The 18,155-nt window shown below is 40.3% G+C and overlaps 1 protein-coding gene across 6 annotated transcripts in view; it reads left to right on the top strand.

Annotated features, from left to right (window-relative positions):
* The first annotated feature begins 984 nt into the window (after positions 1-984).
* Positions 985-18,155, top strand: part of usp53b (ubiquitin specific peptidase 53b) — a 48,933-nt gene continuing 31,762 nt past the window's right edge. For 5 of the 6 annotated variants that reach the window (XR_001859063.2, XR_001859062.2, XR_001859060.2 and 2 more), the window contains exons 1-7: positions 985-1,358; positions 9,658-10,365; positions 11,321-11,413; positions 12,622-12,756; positions 14,160-14,273; positions 15,702-15,784; positions 16,825-16,930. Coding sequence is in view for 2 of the 6 variants with exons in the window: in XM_017722740.2 (XP_017578229.1) it covers positions 10,189-10,365; positions 11,321-11,413; positions 12,622-12,756; positions 14,160-14,273; positions 15,702-15,784; positions 16,825-16,930 (708 nt within the window). In the remaining 4 variants the exon portion in view is untranslated. Of the gene's footprint in view, positions 1,359-2,571; positions 2,828-9,657; positions 10,366-11,320; positions 11,414-12,621; positions 12,757-14,159; positions 14,274-15,701; positions 15,785-16,824; positions 16,931-18,155 lie in introns of those variants that run through there. The other variant, XR_001859061.2, reaches the window with a different exon arrangement.

Raw genomic sequence — 18,155 nt, 5'->3', positions numbered from 1 at the left:
TTTAAAACCATGAGTTCTATGTAGAACCATTTCACCCTTAAATTGTTCTTGCATGGTGAAATGGATCTTCAGATTGAGGGAGAATGTGTTGTGTGTGGTTCTATATAGAACCTTTTTGAAAATGGTTCTATATAGCACCTAAATGGGTTAAGACAACAGGCTTTACTCTTTAAAAAAGGGGCTCTTCAAGGGTTCTTTAGTGAAAACAGTGGTTCTTTTTAGAACCAGGAAGACTCCAAGAACCATTTGCATGCTTCAAAGGTTCTTTTTGTGGTATAATGGTTCTTGAGACTGATGGAGAATGTGTTGCGCTGAAAAAAGATGGTTCTTCTAGAGTTCTTTAGTAAAGGCAATGGTATTTAGAACCAAGAGTTATTCTATTGTTACAATGTCAAGTAAAAGTAGAAGAACCCTTTTTGGTATTAAATGGTTTTATATAAAACCATATACAGCACATTCTTCATACAAAAAACTATTAAAGCACGGTGGTTCTATATAGAACTCATGGCCTTTATCAAAGAACCCTTGAAGAATTGTGTACCTTGGTCACGATGCACCTCCACAAGCTCTTTTTTGCTGCCTGCTTCTGAAAAAGCTGCCCAGCGTCAGTTCTCGCAGCACGTTTGCTCATATATGCCATAAAATAAGCTCAGATTAAGGTTTTAGAGCGGAATACGCACCAGACAAACGCATCGCATCACACCTTCCAGTTTTATTCTTGTGGGATTGCAGTAAAGAGAGTAACCCAGGGGGGCGGAGTTTGACCCTGGTAACTCTGCGTTATTCATTTTTCCCCACCCGTACTCGAACGAAGCCCCGCCTTCCCGCGCTCTGATTGGCTCGCGCTGTCCAGCACACCGCGCTAGGATTGGCTAGTAGTATCGGCGGCCCGCTTGCAAGTACGAACTTAGTAGCCAGTCTTAGCGCGAGAGGGCGGGGCTTGTTGGAATACGGGTGGGGAAAGAAAAATAACCGTTAGAACTCCCAATCCATCGGTACCGTTAATCCTATGCAGACTTTTTAGTGCTCGGAATCATTCATAGCTTAAACCGCTTCCCACAGTAAAAAAACAGGCCACCGACGACGACGTTAAACGGATCAGCAGCGCATCCGTGTCTAGAGCAAGCTTGCCGCCCGTGGATGTATTTTTTTCTGAGGGAGACTGACGGACTGCGGACACGCTAGCTTCTGTTATCGATGTGTTGTGGTTTCTGATTCAGACTTCGTCTTGTTGCAGTGACCCAAGACTCAGAAAAAAGGGAAAACGGTTTATCGACATCCTCTGGACTGTAATATTTTCGATGCTACTATTTCACGAGCCGCTTTGGAAATACCGTGCTGCCTTTTCGACACTCGAGGTGAGTCGTTAACGTTAGCTGAGGAGAACTTCACGTTTTGAGCGTATTTTAGCGATGTTCGACTCGTGAATGAATCGTTCTGCTGAACCGACTCTTTTCCAAGAAGCCGAGCGAACCGATTCGCAGGTGTATCTGAATCGAACTTTCCAAGCATATATGCAGGGTTCATGTCTGAGTTAAAGGTTTAATGTAATTCAAAAATATCTGTCTATATTTTTCACAATTGGCCGTCATAAAATTATTAAACGCCACAAAAGAATGCTCGCTTAGCTTTTTTTCGCTGTGGACCACGGAAGGCTTTCTCTTTCCCTTTGCCTTTTGTCGCATAACCTGTAACGTTACGCTATGGATACTTTCCCTTGCAGTATTTGTAGTTCTTGTGTCATTTAGTGCTGCTGTAACTTAAAGAGGGAGTCCGCCGATTTGTATCATTTCTTTATAATTCAGTGTTTGAGATGTAAACAGTGTTGTTCAGAGGGGTTTGATGTGAAGAGAAACTCAGATTTCTTTACAGTGGTAGTGATAGGAACCAGGGGCACAAAATGTATACTAAGCAAATATAGACATGTTGTTTTCTATCCAAAACCACCAGTGAACCTGCGCGTCTACTGAGTTTTATATGGAACATTTGTGATGGTAAATCTGAAGAAGAAAAAAAAACAAACAAACAAAAAACAAGATCTTTTGGGACTATTTTGCCTGGCAACACCCTGAATGCACTGAACTGATTAAAATAAATTGATTAAAATTCACAATACACAATAAGCCAAAACTTTTATATGTCAGACACCAGGTAGTGTATTCATAACCATTTCGTGTAATAACTTTATTTGAGGGAGCTTTTAAAGGTGGACGTCTGGTTACTATCAGCACCACTGTGAACAGTTCTGAATTGGTCAATTTCTCTAAAACGGAGCATTCCAGATCAAGTCACACTGAATGACTTTGCTTACATCGCAACCAGTTCGTTCTGTAGAGTTTTTTATTTCATTTTATTTTTTTGAAAATCGGTGGAGTTCTCCTTTAACTTGACGAATCGGTTGAATCTGACTTTTGATTCATTGAAACGGACAATTCACAAGAGTCGGTTCTGCAAAACTGAATCGAACTTACCATCTCAAGTGTATTTGAGTTGAAAGTGGAGCCTCGGCACGCATGCGCTCTGTACAGGTGTAACAGTGCTGTGAGGATATCTACCACTTATATTTTATGACTTTTTTATTATTAAATGAGCTTGGGGGTGTTCAGTAACGTAATGTTGCACTGCAGTGGCTTTTGAATGGCTTTCTGAGGCGCTTAAGGCAGTTTAGAGGAGGCAGAAGCGTCGCATTCTGCAGACTTGGTCCACGTTAGTCAGGCGAGGAGGAATGTGCACGTTGGACGGTTTGTGTGGAGTGAATATGGCAGATACGACTCGGGATCAAATTCTTCTAAGAGACGAGTTACTTATCGACAGTTGTAGAGCTTATGTGAGTACAGAAACATTTACAGAAGACAGAGCTTTGTGTGTTGTTTGTTTTCTATCTTATTGGATATATCTTATTATTCTTGAGTCGAGACACTAACCTACATTTCTGTCACACCAGTTAAATGTATAACGTCAGTGTTTCGACCTCCGAGCTAACGTTAGACTGAAGTTGTTCAGTTTTTGTGGTAAACTCCAGAAAAAAGACGTGTAACCCTGTGAAAACCTGTACAGATGTACTTTCTGTAAACCTAAGGGAAGGTACGTGTGGTTCTAGACGATATACACCGACCTGCCACATCATTAAAACTACCTTGTTGTTTTACACTCATTGTCCACTTTATCACCCCCACTAACCACATAGGAGCACTTTGTAGTTCTACAGTTAAAGACTGCAGTCTGACAATTTCTCTCCATACTTTGTTAGCCCCCTGTTCTTCAATGGTAAAGACCCCCACAGAGATAGGACCACCACAGAGCAGGTACTGTTTGGTGTGTTATTGTGTGTTGCGCTTGTCTGAGTGGATCAGACTCTCAGGATCACAGCAGAGCTGCTGGAGTTTTTAAACACCGTGTCCTCTCATTGTCCGCTCTATTAGACACTCCTACCTTGTCGGTCCACCTTGTCGATGTAAAGTCAGAGACGACAGCTCATCTGCTGCTGCACAGTTTGTGCTGGTCATCCTCTAGTCCTTCATCAGTGGTCACAGGACGCTGCCCACAAGACGCTGTCAGCTTGATGTTTTTGGTTCTCAGTCCATATCACGGAAGCCAAATTGTTTATGTTTGAGTAATTAAAAAATGCGATGCCTTATGTAACATGGTTAAGGAAAATAAGCTGCCTGCTTTGAATTCATTGTTTTTATGATTGAGCCTATTGAGCCTAACACAGTTTAGCCCCGCCCACTCATACTGAAGTTATAAGGAGTTCCATTTCAGGCTGAATGAGGCCAGTGAGCCAGTACAAGGTGGCCAGTCAGAACTGAGCTCATTTACAGAACAGCCTTAAAGGCACAGTAACAAAAGCAGCCTGTAAAAGTTGGAAAGTTGGTCACATAATAATGAAATACTTAAATGGACTTCACAGGGAAAAAATTAAGGAAAATTATGCAACCCTTTAAATGAATCAGTATCATTCAAGAACAGTTTCAGTTGACTTACTGTTAATGTAAGTTTAATGTAATCGACTTGGAAGAATATGAAAAGAGAGAGAGAGAGAGAGAGATGGCAGCAATTTTGGGTACATTTTCCCACTCTTGAGTCTTTGTAAGACACAGAAAGGCATTTGCCCATGGAATCCAATAGAAAGACTTATATTAAGACTGAGCAAGTAAGTGTGCTAGTGTCTTAATAACGGTTAAAAAGCGGCACTTGCTGTAAAAGCCTGCGGATCTGCAGCCCACACTTACTTCTCGTGCTGTAGCCATGGCGATGTTCCAGAGTGTGATTTTAACAGTAATATACTGCGACACTGCGGCAACAAGTTTTACACTGGCTCTGACCCCAAGCCCGCAGTGTTTACGGCTGCTGTATTCATTCCAACTCTGCGCCACACCAGCTCGCTTCACCAATAAATCTTCCTTCTTAACAAAGCTGGACGCCTAATTAGTGAAATCAGATGCTGTGGTGCATGGCTGGAACTAATAGCTCTATACAATCCTGTGACCCTCCATGGGTTGGCTTTTTCAGCCCCTGTGTTTTAAAGGCCCAGGATGAGCGTTGCCTGAGCTTTGGTCAGTTTTACTGGTGTTTTGCTGTACTACAAGTACACAAGTACACAAGGCAAAACTGTGTTGATGTGATGTCGTTTATTGCCATGGAAATGATACACAATGCAATTTTTTATAGTGTTATTATGCACAAAACAATACCGTATGCAGATCATAGTAAAATCTCCTCTTTTCTACTTGATTGGTGATTAAAAGTTTAGAATCTGTGCTTTTGCTTCTTTGCAGTGAGCTACAAGTGACAAATTCAGTGTGAAATGGTATCGGTTTACTCCGTGCAGGGGTAGATAGGTATAAAATTACACCATGCAGGGGTAGACAGACATAAACATTTACACTTACCACTTGGACCATCAAGTTATTAAATATTGCAGCTAAGATTAAGAATTTTTGGCCAGAATTATAGAAGCATATTTATAGCGTACATTGTATTTAAATTCATCCATCAGGCTTCAGTACGAAAAATCAGCCAGATGCTGCTTTTTGCCCCCACGTCCACTCTATTTATTTACCTCCTACCAGTCAAACTTTTGAATAATTCTCAGTGTATTCCTGACTGTCTGCTTGACAGAACATCACTTTTTTTTCAAGAATTAAGATCAAGTGACCCTTATTAGTCCCACAATGGGGAAATTTCACCTCTGCATTTAACCCATCCATGAAGTGAAACAACACATACACACTAGTGAGCACACACACACTAGGGGCAGTGAGCACACTTGCCCAGAGCGGTGGGCAGCCCAATCCGCAGCGCCCGGGGAGCAGTTGGGGGTTAGGTGTCTTGCTCAAGACACCTCAGTCATGTCACCTTCCGGGCACGAGGCTGGTTCCCTAACCTCCAGCCCATGACTGCCCCTCAATCATGCTCAAGCCATCCAAATCCTTTCTTCCACTCCATTCCGAGCTTAATTCTTTCATAGTCATCATTGTTATCCCGTCCTTTTTATTGCCGTTGCAGCAGCCTATGAAGAAATGCTCTATAAAAGTTCTAGAAAGAAGTTGCATCTTGTCGTCATGTTAGCTGTCACAGTGGTAACGTTAATGCCACGGCTGGCAAATTCCGTCAAAATCTGATTTTATGCATTTAGCTCTGTGTCTGACCAAACTGATGTGGGAGGGTGAATAGTAATCGTTGTATTTTAGTAATAGTGGACTTGTGAATGTGTGAGAAATCAGCTTTTCTGTCTGTTTTAGCTCAAAGGCACCTGCATTTTTTAGTCTCCAAATTGTGAAAAGCATTGGCCAGGGGCATTGGAGAAGTAAGGATGGGCAATATGATGATGTTTTATCATTATTGTGATAGATCATGACACAATATGCTTTTCTCAGCTTAAGGACATCAGTACTTGAGGAACAGTGTCCAGTGAACTGTTTCATTACAAATAGAGCATAATTGGGCCTGTTGTATTGCATTTAGTGCAGTGCAGTATATGAACTGTTGCATAAAAAATAAATGGACCCGGTTTTAAATAATAACATTGCTTAATTTTGGTGCTACTAGTGTTTTTCACACAGTTCAAACCTCAAAAACAGTCATGATTGTGATGTGTATTGTGAAAATGTCAGAAGTATCTTGGTGTTTTATTTTAGGCCTCCCCTCCTGGGCAGTGCCCTTCTGCCATGCTTTGGTTACTGCGTGCGATAGTTGACTTAACAGCAGAACTTTTTTTTAGCCGTATTTACTGACGTACACCTCCTGCCTGGCACTGTGTTCATCCTGAGCTCATTCATAATTTCCAAGAAGTCTCTTTTGGGCAAGACAGACAGCGCATGACACCCAGTCTTGTATCATTGCAATAAAAGTGATGGCGTTTGTTTTCGAATCTCGGCCAACAGATTAACAAATCAAACACTGAAGCGTTTCTTGCAGTAAAGTCGTCAGAGAAACGTAAACAGCACTTCGGAACAATAAAGTAGTCCGTTTTAAACAGCAGGATAAATATACTTATTCCAGAGAAGTCTTCTCATGGCATTAATAAAGGTTCCTTAGGAATTACGTATCAGTATGTTAATAATAACAGCAGTGCTTATTTAAAGGAATAGGTTGGCAACAAATCAAATTTACTTGTTTTTCCTCCAGCCTAGACATGTTTGGTGTCTAACGTACTCTTCATTAGTTTGGACTGGACCTTCAAGGCTAGTGTAGCAAAAGTAAAGGAAGCTTATTCCTCACTGATTAACATCATAAATAACCATGCATGCATGCCTAGATCATTACTTGCCTCAAAGTGCACTGAATTGGTAAGTAATCAAAATGGACTTGCTTATGTGGTTTCTGACTGCATGGCATGCTGTTATGGAAAGGTGTACACGTTACATTGCTAAAAGCAGTAGTATTTGCCATACTAAAACCTGTGTTTTGTCTATTTGCCATTACAGAGTGATGACTTGCCTGCGAAGTACGTTCGTGGTTCTTTGCTGAACTGTACTTTTAAAAAGTAGAAAGCCCAGAAGTCCTTCACACACTGCCTCCTATCCTGATACTGTCTGAAAATAGTGCTGCAGGACTTTTATTTATTCACCTAATGACTCATATATGTTAGTCATGTGGTGAAACACATTGAAACGACTTCTTGACAGATTAGCTGTGATGGGGGGCTATTAACCCACTTGCTTCTCCACTCTTCTCTTTCCAAGAATGGAGCAAAGCTTAATCATCTTGCCAGTTGCCTAGAAGTAGCACTCACGTGGGATTAACCTACAATCTACTTTAAGATAGAGTATCTTCAAACACAGATTAACATCTTCCTTTAGCCGAAACCTTCTAAGTGTAATCTTACGTGTTCTTGATTTGATGAGTAGTGTGGACAGTAAGTGGACCCGATGACCCTGGCTAGACTAGAATTCAGAAATACCAATTGCTGGTTGGCAGATACTTTCACACATAGGAACTACACAAATGTAAGGTGGCAAATACCAGTACGATTTAGAAATCGTGTCAACTACTTTATTGTCTTACTTGAAATCAAAGTATTCCCGCGTCTCAAGAGTTTGTTTCAGGTTGTTGGGCATTGCCCACTGCATTCTACATTGGATTTGGTAGTGAACGCCTTCCCAGCTTACCTTTACTATGGAAACGATTCATCCTATACATCCTAAATAGGCTATAGCTAATAATAGCCTGGTAACTAGCTCACACTCACAAATCTTTCCCGCACCGACATACCATGTAGTGAAGAAGAGAAAAAAACAAGATCATTTCCTGAGCCTCAGCAAATCTTCTGAGCTGGTGATGCTTACATTCAGATTTTACGTCTATTGTACAGTGTAGCAGCTATTTTGAAGGTGTGAAAAATGAATGGCCAAGTGGCTAAGCCCTTTGGGTTCTGTGGTCCCTACCAATGGTCCCCCGACCATTACAACTCTGTGCTTAAGCAAATCATTTGATGAAAGTTGCTGGAGTGGTGCTCTACAAGCGGTTCAACCCTTCTAATCTAGTTATTGCTGAATGGAAACTAACAAAGGCCACTTACTATTATGCAAAAGAAACTGTCAGAGACTCGTTCAGGGTTTCCTACCTTTCTACAATGTAGCAAGTATTTTGAAAATTTGGAGCCACAGTACTAACTGTAGGCTAAGGATTCTACAATCCCTGCCCTTTTCCTCATTGCTACCTGTGTCTTTAAGCATGGCTCTTTAAATACAGGTTCTGCAAGTGCTCCAATGGTGCTTTAGAAACGCTTAGGACAGCAAATTTTGCTGATGTTGAATGAAAGATAGCAAGGGCCACTTAACATTATTTAAAACAGATTGTATAACTTGTTGGCGGCACGGTGGTGTGGTGGGTTGCGCTGTCGCCTCACAGCAAGGAGGGCCTGGGTTCGATTCCCCGACCGGGCGACCAGGGTCCTCTCTGTGTGGAGTTTGCATGTTCTCTGCGTGGGTTTCCTCCGGGTTCTCCGGTTTCCTCCCAAAGACATGCAGTCAGGCCAATTGGACATGCTACATTGCCCCTAGGTGTGAGTGTGTATCTATCTGTCTGCCCTGCGATGGATTGGTGACCTGTCCAGGGTGTATCCTGCCTTCCGCCCAAAGACCGTTGGGATAGGCTCCAGTACGACCCTGACGGAGAAGCGGCTTAGAAGATGGATAAATGGATGGATGGATGTATAACTTGTTGTCATTAGCTTCCATTCACCACAGTTCCTTTTAGGAATAGGCAATATAACAATATGATTATCGTGATAAACTATATAGCAATAAGCTTTTCTGAAGATATTGTAAGAATCTTCCAACCAATTGAATGTTAAATTAAAATGAATTAAATTCAAATGAAGAGGCTCTAAAACAGCATGGCTATCTAAGGCTTTGCCCTAAAGTCAGGACGTTGTTAGGAGTACATAAAAGTTTTACTGACTGTCATAATTGGATGTAGAGCGGTAAACATTGTTGTTTACAATTTGTTGTTGAATCTAATTTGACAAACCTTAGAAAATGTATCATTTATAGTGCAGATGTCTTCAAATATTGTGATATATTTTAGCCATACTGGCCACCCTTATTATAGGATTTATGGGCATATTCTTCTTGTACTTTTTCTGGCTCTAAAAGGGTAAAAATGAGTGCAAAGCTTTTAAATCTGTAAACCCCAAATAGCAGAAGTCAAAGCATATTTCAGTGAGGCGGAGGAGGGTGTTAGCAGACTCTATGGTTCAGACGTTAGAGAGGCTGGCATGATATTACATCTTGGCAGTATCCCTAATCCCTCGTAACATTGAAAGTGAACTCAGAGTTAAAGGGGTGTCTGCTGTAATGTTTGGACCTGGCCTCGCCTCTCCTGTAGAGCTGAACCAGCAAAAAACTTCAGGGCGCTCAGCAAATGTTTTACGGCCTATTGATCCCAGGGGGCTGGACGATGATAAGGAAAGAGTGCCCAGAGCGATTTAGCTAAAGCATAACCATAGAAATGTGAAGGACATGGATTAGGTATACGCTTAAATAAAGTCTTAGTATTTCTACAAACGTAGCAAGTTTGCATCAGTTGCTCTGTACATTAACAATAGTTGTGTTTTTTTGCTAAACAGCTGTTCTAGTCTGAAGTGGCTTTCTATTTAACAACCATTGATTCTGTTCTCCTTTACCCCCCCCTCTCTGTCAATCATGGCAGGTCATTCTTTGTGGCCAATGTACTGACCCTTGGCTCTGAAACGTCCCTATGGATGAGTTGCTGATTGACCTGTGCTGACCCTATCAGGAAAGCCCTGGAGAAAATGGATTTATCCCACTCTCCATCTCCCTTCTCCTTTTCCAATTGCATGCCAATGCCAGTGTTTTCCCCCAGGCAGAGACTACACAGCATGTCCATTCAATCTGCGGGATTAGCAAAGAAACAATATGTCACAACCTGTGGCTAGACACCATGTGCTCGAGAAAATCTGTATTAGGCTGGGACGCTTGCATTTGGGACACTTTCTTCCATCCCAATGGTCTGCAGTCAGATTCTGCTCCCTCTAAAAACTGGTCTTCGTTGTAGCTATTTCTACCGATTAGGACTGCACCCAGCACACTGTGGGATTGTCATCTCTGTCGGGCACAGGGACTGCTGGGTACAGATGTGGCCCCAGACAGACAAAGACACTTGCTGTTTCCTTAATAAGTGACTCCTTCTGACCTCTGGAAAGGGGCGGACTCGTGCCCCATGGCATGGGTCAAGCTGTTCAGGAAGCCAGGGACCAGCAGTGTTGGCACAGGGGGACCTGGTGGGACAGGACTGGGGAAGTCTTATCAGCCAGGCAGCATGCTCTCGCTGGCCCTCACCAAAGGCCTCCTCAACGAGCCAGGCCAGAACAGCTGCTTCCTAAACAGTGCCGTGCAGGTGAGTTAAGCTGAAAGATTAATCCTTTTTATATATCGAAATTGCAAAATTGAATCTGTTTGTAGTTGCATACCTTGCATTAAACTTGTGCTTAATGTGTTATGCAAGGTTCAATGCTAGTTATGTTTTGTTTTGTTTAGCTATGATGCTTTGCGAACAGTGGCCCAAAAACCAGGGCCAAACTGACCCATGAAAAGACTGAACAGTTACACCTCTGCTAAGAACATAGAGCTTGTGAACTGAACAGACCTTTGTACATGGCAACACAAACACAACTAACTCCCAGTCTGGTGTACAATGTTCAGTGTTCAAGCCTCAAGCCTAAAAAGATGGATGCGCTGGTTTCTTTGGTCAAAATGAACAGCCCTGACCCTCAGTTTTAGAAAACAATTGCAATTACAATCACAGTCAGAATACTAGGCAGAAATCTGAATCTTTCAGCCCTACATCTGAAAATATGCTGGGTAAAGACCATGTAAGTAGTCGCCAACCTTCCTACAATGGGTAGATCCATCCTGATCCCAGTCTTTTTCAGAGGGCCTTTACAAGCTAAATGAGGTCAACTTTCCAGGTTACAGGACTGATGGTTTAAATGGATAATCAGAATAAATGATGCTACTACAAGTAGCTGAATGCAGACATTTGCCTTGGTACAGATATTTACCATGGAAAAATACTAACTGGTAAGAGTGTAAGAATTTCCAATGGTAATTTTCTATGGACACTGAAATTTAGACCAAGATTAGGCTTAATCCATGTTTGTGAACTTGGCACATAGACTCAAATTTCTAAAGTATATTCTCCATTGCTTGCCAGGTAGAGCTATAAATGAAAAATTAGAAGGTAAATAATTTCATTTCTGGGCTTCTTCTCAACAGAAACCACATCAATGTTACACCCTCTGTAGGATTATGAATGTAATACTCAGTCGCACTGAGCTGTTTTGTTCACGTAGGTTTTGTGGCAGCTGGACATCTTCAGGAGGAGTCTGAGGCAGCTGTCTGCCCACTTCTGTCTGGGCGACGCCTGCATCTTCTGTGCTTTAAAGGTCAGTCTGTAAACACATACTGCAAGTGACCTGTCCTGCTGAATAGCTTTGAATACATGAACGAGACTGTTTGTGGTGTTTTTGCTAATTTAAGTCACTCTGTCATGGATATTTTATGATTTGAAAGTGACATCCAAAAAAAAGTAGTTCAATTCAATTTCCCCTTTACTCCAGATGTAACTGATCAACCAAGACACATTTGGTGTGTGAAGATTTCTTCTATAATTTTGCACTGGAGCTGTAGCTAACAAATAATGGAAATATAGTTCCAGTTAACGTCATGCAAAGTGCATTCCTCCTCATTGAGCACCTTGTTTAGAAGACATCCTCATCTACATTCAGTTTTGTACTGGTTTGCCCCAGTAGTAGCTCACTATCTCATCTCTAGAGGCAGTCTCTAGAATGCAACACATTTAATAAATGTCCTAAAAGCTACATTTTAAAATAAGGGGACGTCCTCTGTACTGTCACATTACAGAATGGTTTAAAGTTAAAACAGGTCGTAGTGTCACAGCACTAGCAACATAAATACTAGCTAAATATTAGGAAAGCTGGCAGGCACAGTGTAAGTAATGTCTTAATGTAAGTTATTACATACTTTTACTGCTGAAACAAACTTCTGAAAAAAACTGCTGTAATTACATTTATGTTATTACCCTTGTGTAAATACATGAGAAAGTATAGGCTGTTGCAACTATTAAGATACACTTGTGGAATTACATGAAGCAAAACTGAAGTTGATCACGTGTGCAATTACACAGGGTGTGCTTCTCCAATCCATTTGTAACAGTGACTAAATCATTAGTCGTTGCATTTTTGTTGTATATATTGTTCACATGTAGCTACACAGTTATTAGAGACACTTAATATAAAGTGGGACAGATTTTTGTCCGCTATGTTTGAATAATTCACATATTTTCAAATGTGTTCTTTTGTGAACTGCTTTTTTTTAGCTTCCACTAACTTGTTGACTACGTTAGCCTCTTATCTCAGTTCCAATGCAAAACTAAAGAAGCAAACTTCAGACATCAAACATGGCTCGGCTGACTGATTAAATTTGGGTTAAGAGAGAAAACTTTCTAAATTTGATTTGTGACCAAAATATCACACTTGTTTCAAAATTACTGTAGCAATACAGAACCAGCAATGGCTAGTTCTCTATTGCTCTGTATCAATAAAACTTCTTCTCTTGCTCTGTGTCACTGCAGAGTATCTTCAGTCAGTTCCAGCAGAGTCGAGAGCGGGCATTGCCTTCGGACACCCTGCGGCATGCGCTGGCCGAGACCTTTAAGGATGAACAGCGTTTCCAGCTGGGCCTCATGGATGACGCTGCCGAATGCTTTGTACGTCACCTTTACTGCAGTGCATAGGAAATGTGCTGCTTTCATTTTATGAACCTTTAAATTCCTTTCTAGTTCCTTTATATTGTTTTAACTGGAGATGGCACAGATCTCATACCAGATACCTGAGAAAAACACAGAAAAAACACAGAAAATCTGTGTCCGACACCCATGTTGAAAGCGTATCTGCAGCTTCATCCGTTGTAAAATCCAAATTTTCAAGCTAGCTGCTTTGCTTACAGATGACTGCTGTGTTCCCAGCTCAGCTTCACTACATCTGCCAGGCCTGCTAGCCTCTCTTAATGGAGGACAATGGGGTAAAAGCACACTGCATATATGGGTTAGCTAGTGATTCATGGAGATTATCTAACAAAAGGTACAAAGGGCGTACATTCTGGCCGAAGTTGAGGCTGAAGTCAATTTGCAGCCACCCTGGGAAGGCGTTACATTCACTGCTGTGAGGGATGTCAGGTGCCTGAGCTGAGACGGTATATATTTCCACATTTTAGCAGTGCAGTTAAAAAGTATAAATATACAAGAATGTGCTGAAAAAATGTATTGTGGTGTCGTTGTGCCACGCTGAAAGTAGTTCCATTTTTAAAAGAGAAGAAATCTTTATATTGGGCTGTTTAAAATTCATTCATCCAATTACTTTTATGTTGATATGGGTGGAGTGGTGGGCTTTTGGAGTAGAGTATAGGGCTGTGTATTAATAATAATGCTGCGTTTTGGACTGTTTCTTCTGAGAACCACTGAACATTGAAGCATGTTGCAGTTTGCCTACATTTAGACCCCTCCTCAAAAAAAACATATCTAAATCCCCAAATTATAAGCTGAATGATTATCCATTGAATGAATATGTGAATAACTGAAAATTTGGGTCTAAAATTTTATGTGTAAGTCTATTCTGTTCAGTCTAGTAAGTTCAGTGCATCACTTTTTTCAGTTTACTTGCATATATTGTTGACATTTTCTGATGGAAACAGTTGATGTAAATTCATATTTATGAGCCAAAGAAAGCTGAAACTCCCTCTCTGCCCAAGCCTCACACATTCACTTTAATGCATAATGTGAATCATATATAATATGCTTGGAATGTGTCTTAGATCATATTAGATTTATGAAGAAGAAAAAATACAGCATTTCTTTTATTGATGTGAGTAGTCAACTTTAACCACAAACTCTCTCTACCCCTCTGCCTTAAATAGATTTTTGTTTTAAGTGGTGTATTTTTTCTTCCTGACCGTGTTATATAATGACAAGATGGGAGTGCTAATAATATCAACAATGATAAAAGAAGTAATCATACTGCTAAGAATAGCTACAATAAACCCATTGTAATTATACTTAGAATAGATGAAGGATCCTTCAGTTTGGTTGTCTGGGCCTCTTTTTCTGGATGACAGGAGAACATCCTGGAGAGGATCCACCTGCACTTGGTGTCCGACTCGGCAGCTGAAATCTGCACCTCAAAGTCCTGCATCACACATCAGAAGTTTGCCATGACTCTCTATGAACAGGTACTATGTTTTAGCATATCTTTTTGGGCCAGATTTGTCCACCTCTCAGTCAATAACATGCTCTGTCATAGTGCTTCACAATATAATGTTTGTGTTTTATTGTTGTGATAGAGGCATTTGCAGTACTGATACTGCAGAAGGTTGCAGTATGCAAATAAGGCCTCTAACCAGTTGGAATGTTATTACTTTTCTGTGTGAGTAGATTAAATGTATCAGGAAACCAGCTGATAGACTGTAGTTGCAAATAAGTCAGTTTGTCTGCAGATTATCAATGTAAATCTTTCTCTTTGCCATTTCATTAGCTACTAGCTAGATATGACTGTTGTCTGCGTTGCTATGTCACTATGTCAACCTTCAGCGTTAAAGAATGGATTAGCACTTATAGGCTACATTAACTCCAGCGTTTAAGACCATTTGTTGTTAAAAGTGCATTGAAACGATCAGCAGAGCTTTATTGTACTGCAAAGGAGGATTCTTTTATTTATTACCTAAAACCTAATTCTGCTGTGGAGCTGCGACAGAGCAGTAAAAGAGCCGCATTTTGCTGACCTCTGTTATAGTTGAAATATATGATATATATACACTCATTTGGTTAGAACATGAAGCCGCTTCACTCACTGGATCTCAGTGATGAAAATTAGAAACAATGGAAGAGCTCAGTTTTACTATGCGTTCATATGATGAAGGCAATGTTATTCAGTTACTGAAAATAATAAATACATTCTGAAGGTTTTTTTGCCTTATATAGAAAGGTCTTTCTTTTTTGTTACTGTGCCTTTAAGATATGTGTGTACATGAGCTCTGTTCGGATTGTTGCCCCGTATTGTTCCTCTTTTAAAAAGCAGGCTGGACTGAAACACTGCTTATAACATCACTGTGATTGTGCAGAGCTAAACTGTAGTGGGATGAACAGACAGATGTCATGACATTACAAAAACAATGAATTTACAACAGGCTGTTTTTACAGAATAGTTTATTTATATAGACTGCGTGGACTGGGGAGTGAATGGCATGCTCTGAATTGTAAACAATGTTTGCATTCTGCATCAAATTCTTTTTTTAATGCTATGTGTGGATATTTAGATTTTCCATGATACAGTATATGTCAGGGGTGCACAACATCAGTCCTAGTGGGCTTTGGAGGTTTCTGTACTCAAACACTCTCACTAAACCTGGAAAATTAACAGATAAGCGTAATCAGGTGTGTTTGAGTAGGTAAATCACCAAACTGTGCTGGCTTCTGGCCCTCCAGGACCAGAGTTGTGCACCCCTGATATAGGCCCTATAACATCTTTTTCCTGTGATAGTGATATAGTTTTTTGCAGGCCGTTGAACAGCTTGTTGTTCTCAATAAAAGAAATGTAGCATAGAGCATATAAATGCAGTGCTAACAGCTGCTCAGTACTGACCACAGTGTTTGCTCTGCAGTTTGTGTGCCGGAGTTGCGGAGCATCATCAGACCCTCTCCCCTTCACAGAGCTCGTGCACTACGTCTCCACCACGGCCCTCTGGTGAGCTGTCATCCACCAGACCATCCACCATCTCAACCTCTTTGGAATGCCTATAAAATATGACATTTACTGTGGAAACTTCAGTATACGAATGCCAAATCCAGACATTCCTCATGTTTTGACATGCTGAAAAAAAGTGTTTTGAAAGGAAGGGTTTGGCAAAAAAAATCACAATTTTCCACTTATGTCATATGTAGTCTAATCAGCCAAGACATATTTGAAGTCTAGCTATGTTACTACTTTGGTTTTGCTCTGGGGCTTTGAGGCTAACGTAGCTAAGTATTGAAAGCTTATAGCCCACCTATTAGCATTATGCAAACTACATGCCTAAATCATCACTTGCCTCAGACCACACTGAGAGATAGACAGTGGTTTCTGACATTGTCTCTGACATGGGTGGTTAACACCTCTGCGTTCTACGCTGTAGACTGGGGTTCAATCCCCACCTGGGAAAACACCCTACACTAAACCAATAAGAGTGCTTGGGCAAGACTCCTAACACCACCTTCGCCTACCTGTGTAAAATGATTAAACTGTAAGTCGTTCTGGATAAGAGCGTCTGCCAAATGCCATAAATGTAAATGTAGACATATTGTTATGTATTTAAATGAACAAACATGAAGGAAGTGAAAATGAAGAAGAATTTCTTGTTTAAAAAAAAAACAAAAAAAATTAATTAAAAAAAATAATAAAAAATGTCCCATACCAGATCCATACCAGGTATTGGATGATAAATACAGATATTACTGGGAGGCCAAGTTTGAAAATTAACACACGAATGTACATATAAACATGGTTTATTATATGAAAGTTATTTGTGTTCATTGTCACAATAGTGCATATTTGAGCAAATAAACATTTACTACCCATTTAATTAAGTTTATATATAGATAGATAGTTTTGCACTGTATTGTATGTCTTGGCTAATCGACTGCATATAGATCGAGGGACAGTTTTTCGCTGAAATATTCCTTTAAACTTTCCTTGAACATCGGCACATGATGTGGTCTCATTTTAACTGTTTTGTGCTCTGTTTGTAGCCAACAGGTGGAGCGTGTGCTGGAGAGGACAGACAGGCTGAGGTCTGATATGTTTGGGGAACTGCTGCAGGCAGCAAACACCATCGGAGACCTCCGCAACTGCCCTGTAGGTCTCCCTCTCTAACTTTCGTTTTCTAATGAATTTGTGAATAAAAACAATGTTTGGCTTGTTTATATTTTATCAGAATTGTGCTAACACCTGTTCTGAGCACACCTTACAGTAGTTGTACCATCACATCCATTTCTGTGGAACACATTGATGTTCTGTTAATAATCATCTAATGGGCATCTTTATGTCAGACGTTCAGATTTCACACCCGCAAAAAGATTTAGTAAATTCTACAGAGAAGAATTTAAGGGAAAAAAATCAATAAATGAAAGATGTTCTTTACTGAAGAAAGCAATGCATTGAATCGATTTGATTGTTTCCACCTAAAGAACAGAAAATACCTCAGCTCAGTTTTGTGCCTCAGTTTACTTACTTTTCACAATAATTGTGTTGATATATACAGGGTGAGTGAAAAGTCACAGGACACCGTTTTATTTTGTTTTATTTTTTATGCTGTCACAAGCCTCCATGATGCGGTGCTGAAGGTGGTGTTTGTTGCGGATTTTCTCAGCAAACACAATTTTTTGTTTGAGATGACCCCAAAAGTAAAAGTCGATAATAAAATAAAAAATGAAACAAAACAAAACGGTGTCCTGTGACTTTTGACTCACCCTGTATATTGGTATATTTATTCATGTGAATCAATCAAGTCATTTCAGTGCATCACTTAAAAAATAAAGGCAGTCCGTTTAATGGAATAAAACCTCCAGTTTTTTTTTTTGTTGTATTTTTGTTGTTTGTTTTTTTTTAAATAAAAGTTGTAAACACCAGCTACCTTTTACATTGCGTTAAAATTTCACAATTAGTAGACCAAAAAATTGTCCAAATTACTTGGGGGGAGGAGATACAAGGTTTTATTCTGACAGAGATGTTAAATGTTTATGCTTTGGCATCAGCAGATATGTATATGAACATATCAAATCTTGCCATCTGCCCACCATTCCCATATGGTATGTTGGTGAATTCCTCTGACAGACAGAAAAGTTAAACATTGTTAATCCTGAAAGAGATCACAGCATTACAGAAGCAGCAAAAGAACTGCACATCACATGCGTATATTAGGAGGACCTGTAAATTCCACGCAAGTTGTGGGGCACTAATCAAGACCGTTAAAAAAACACTAAGTTTATAAATCTGATCTTGAAAGAAACTGCATTGTGGTGTGCAGTATTTACATACAGTATACATTCAATTGAAGTAGTTGTTGAGATGTTTTCAAAAA

This window comes from Pygocentrus nattereri, chromosome 22 (assembly GCF_015220715.1).
Source record: "Pygocentrus nattereri isolate fPygNat1 chromosome 22, fPygNat1.pri, whole genome shotgun sequence".
Taxonomy (NCBI): Eukaryota; Metazoa; Chordata; class Actinopteri; order Characiformes; family Serrasalmidae; genus Pygocentrus; species Pygocentrus nattereri.
The sequence above is the reverse complement of the archived record's forward strand: the minus strand, read 5'-3'. Positions and strand labels throughout refer to the sequence as shown.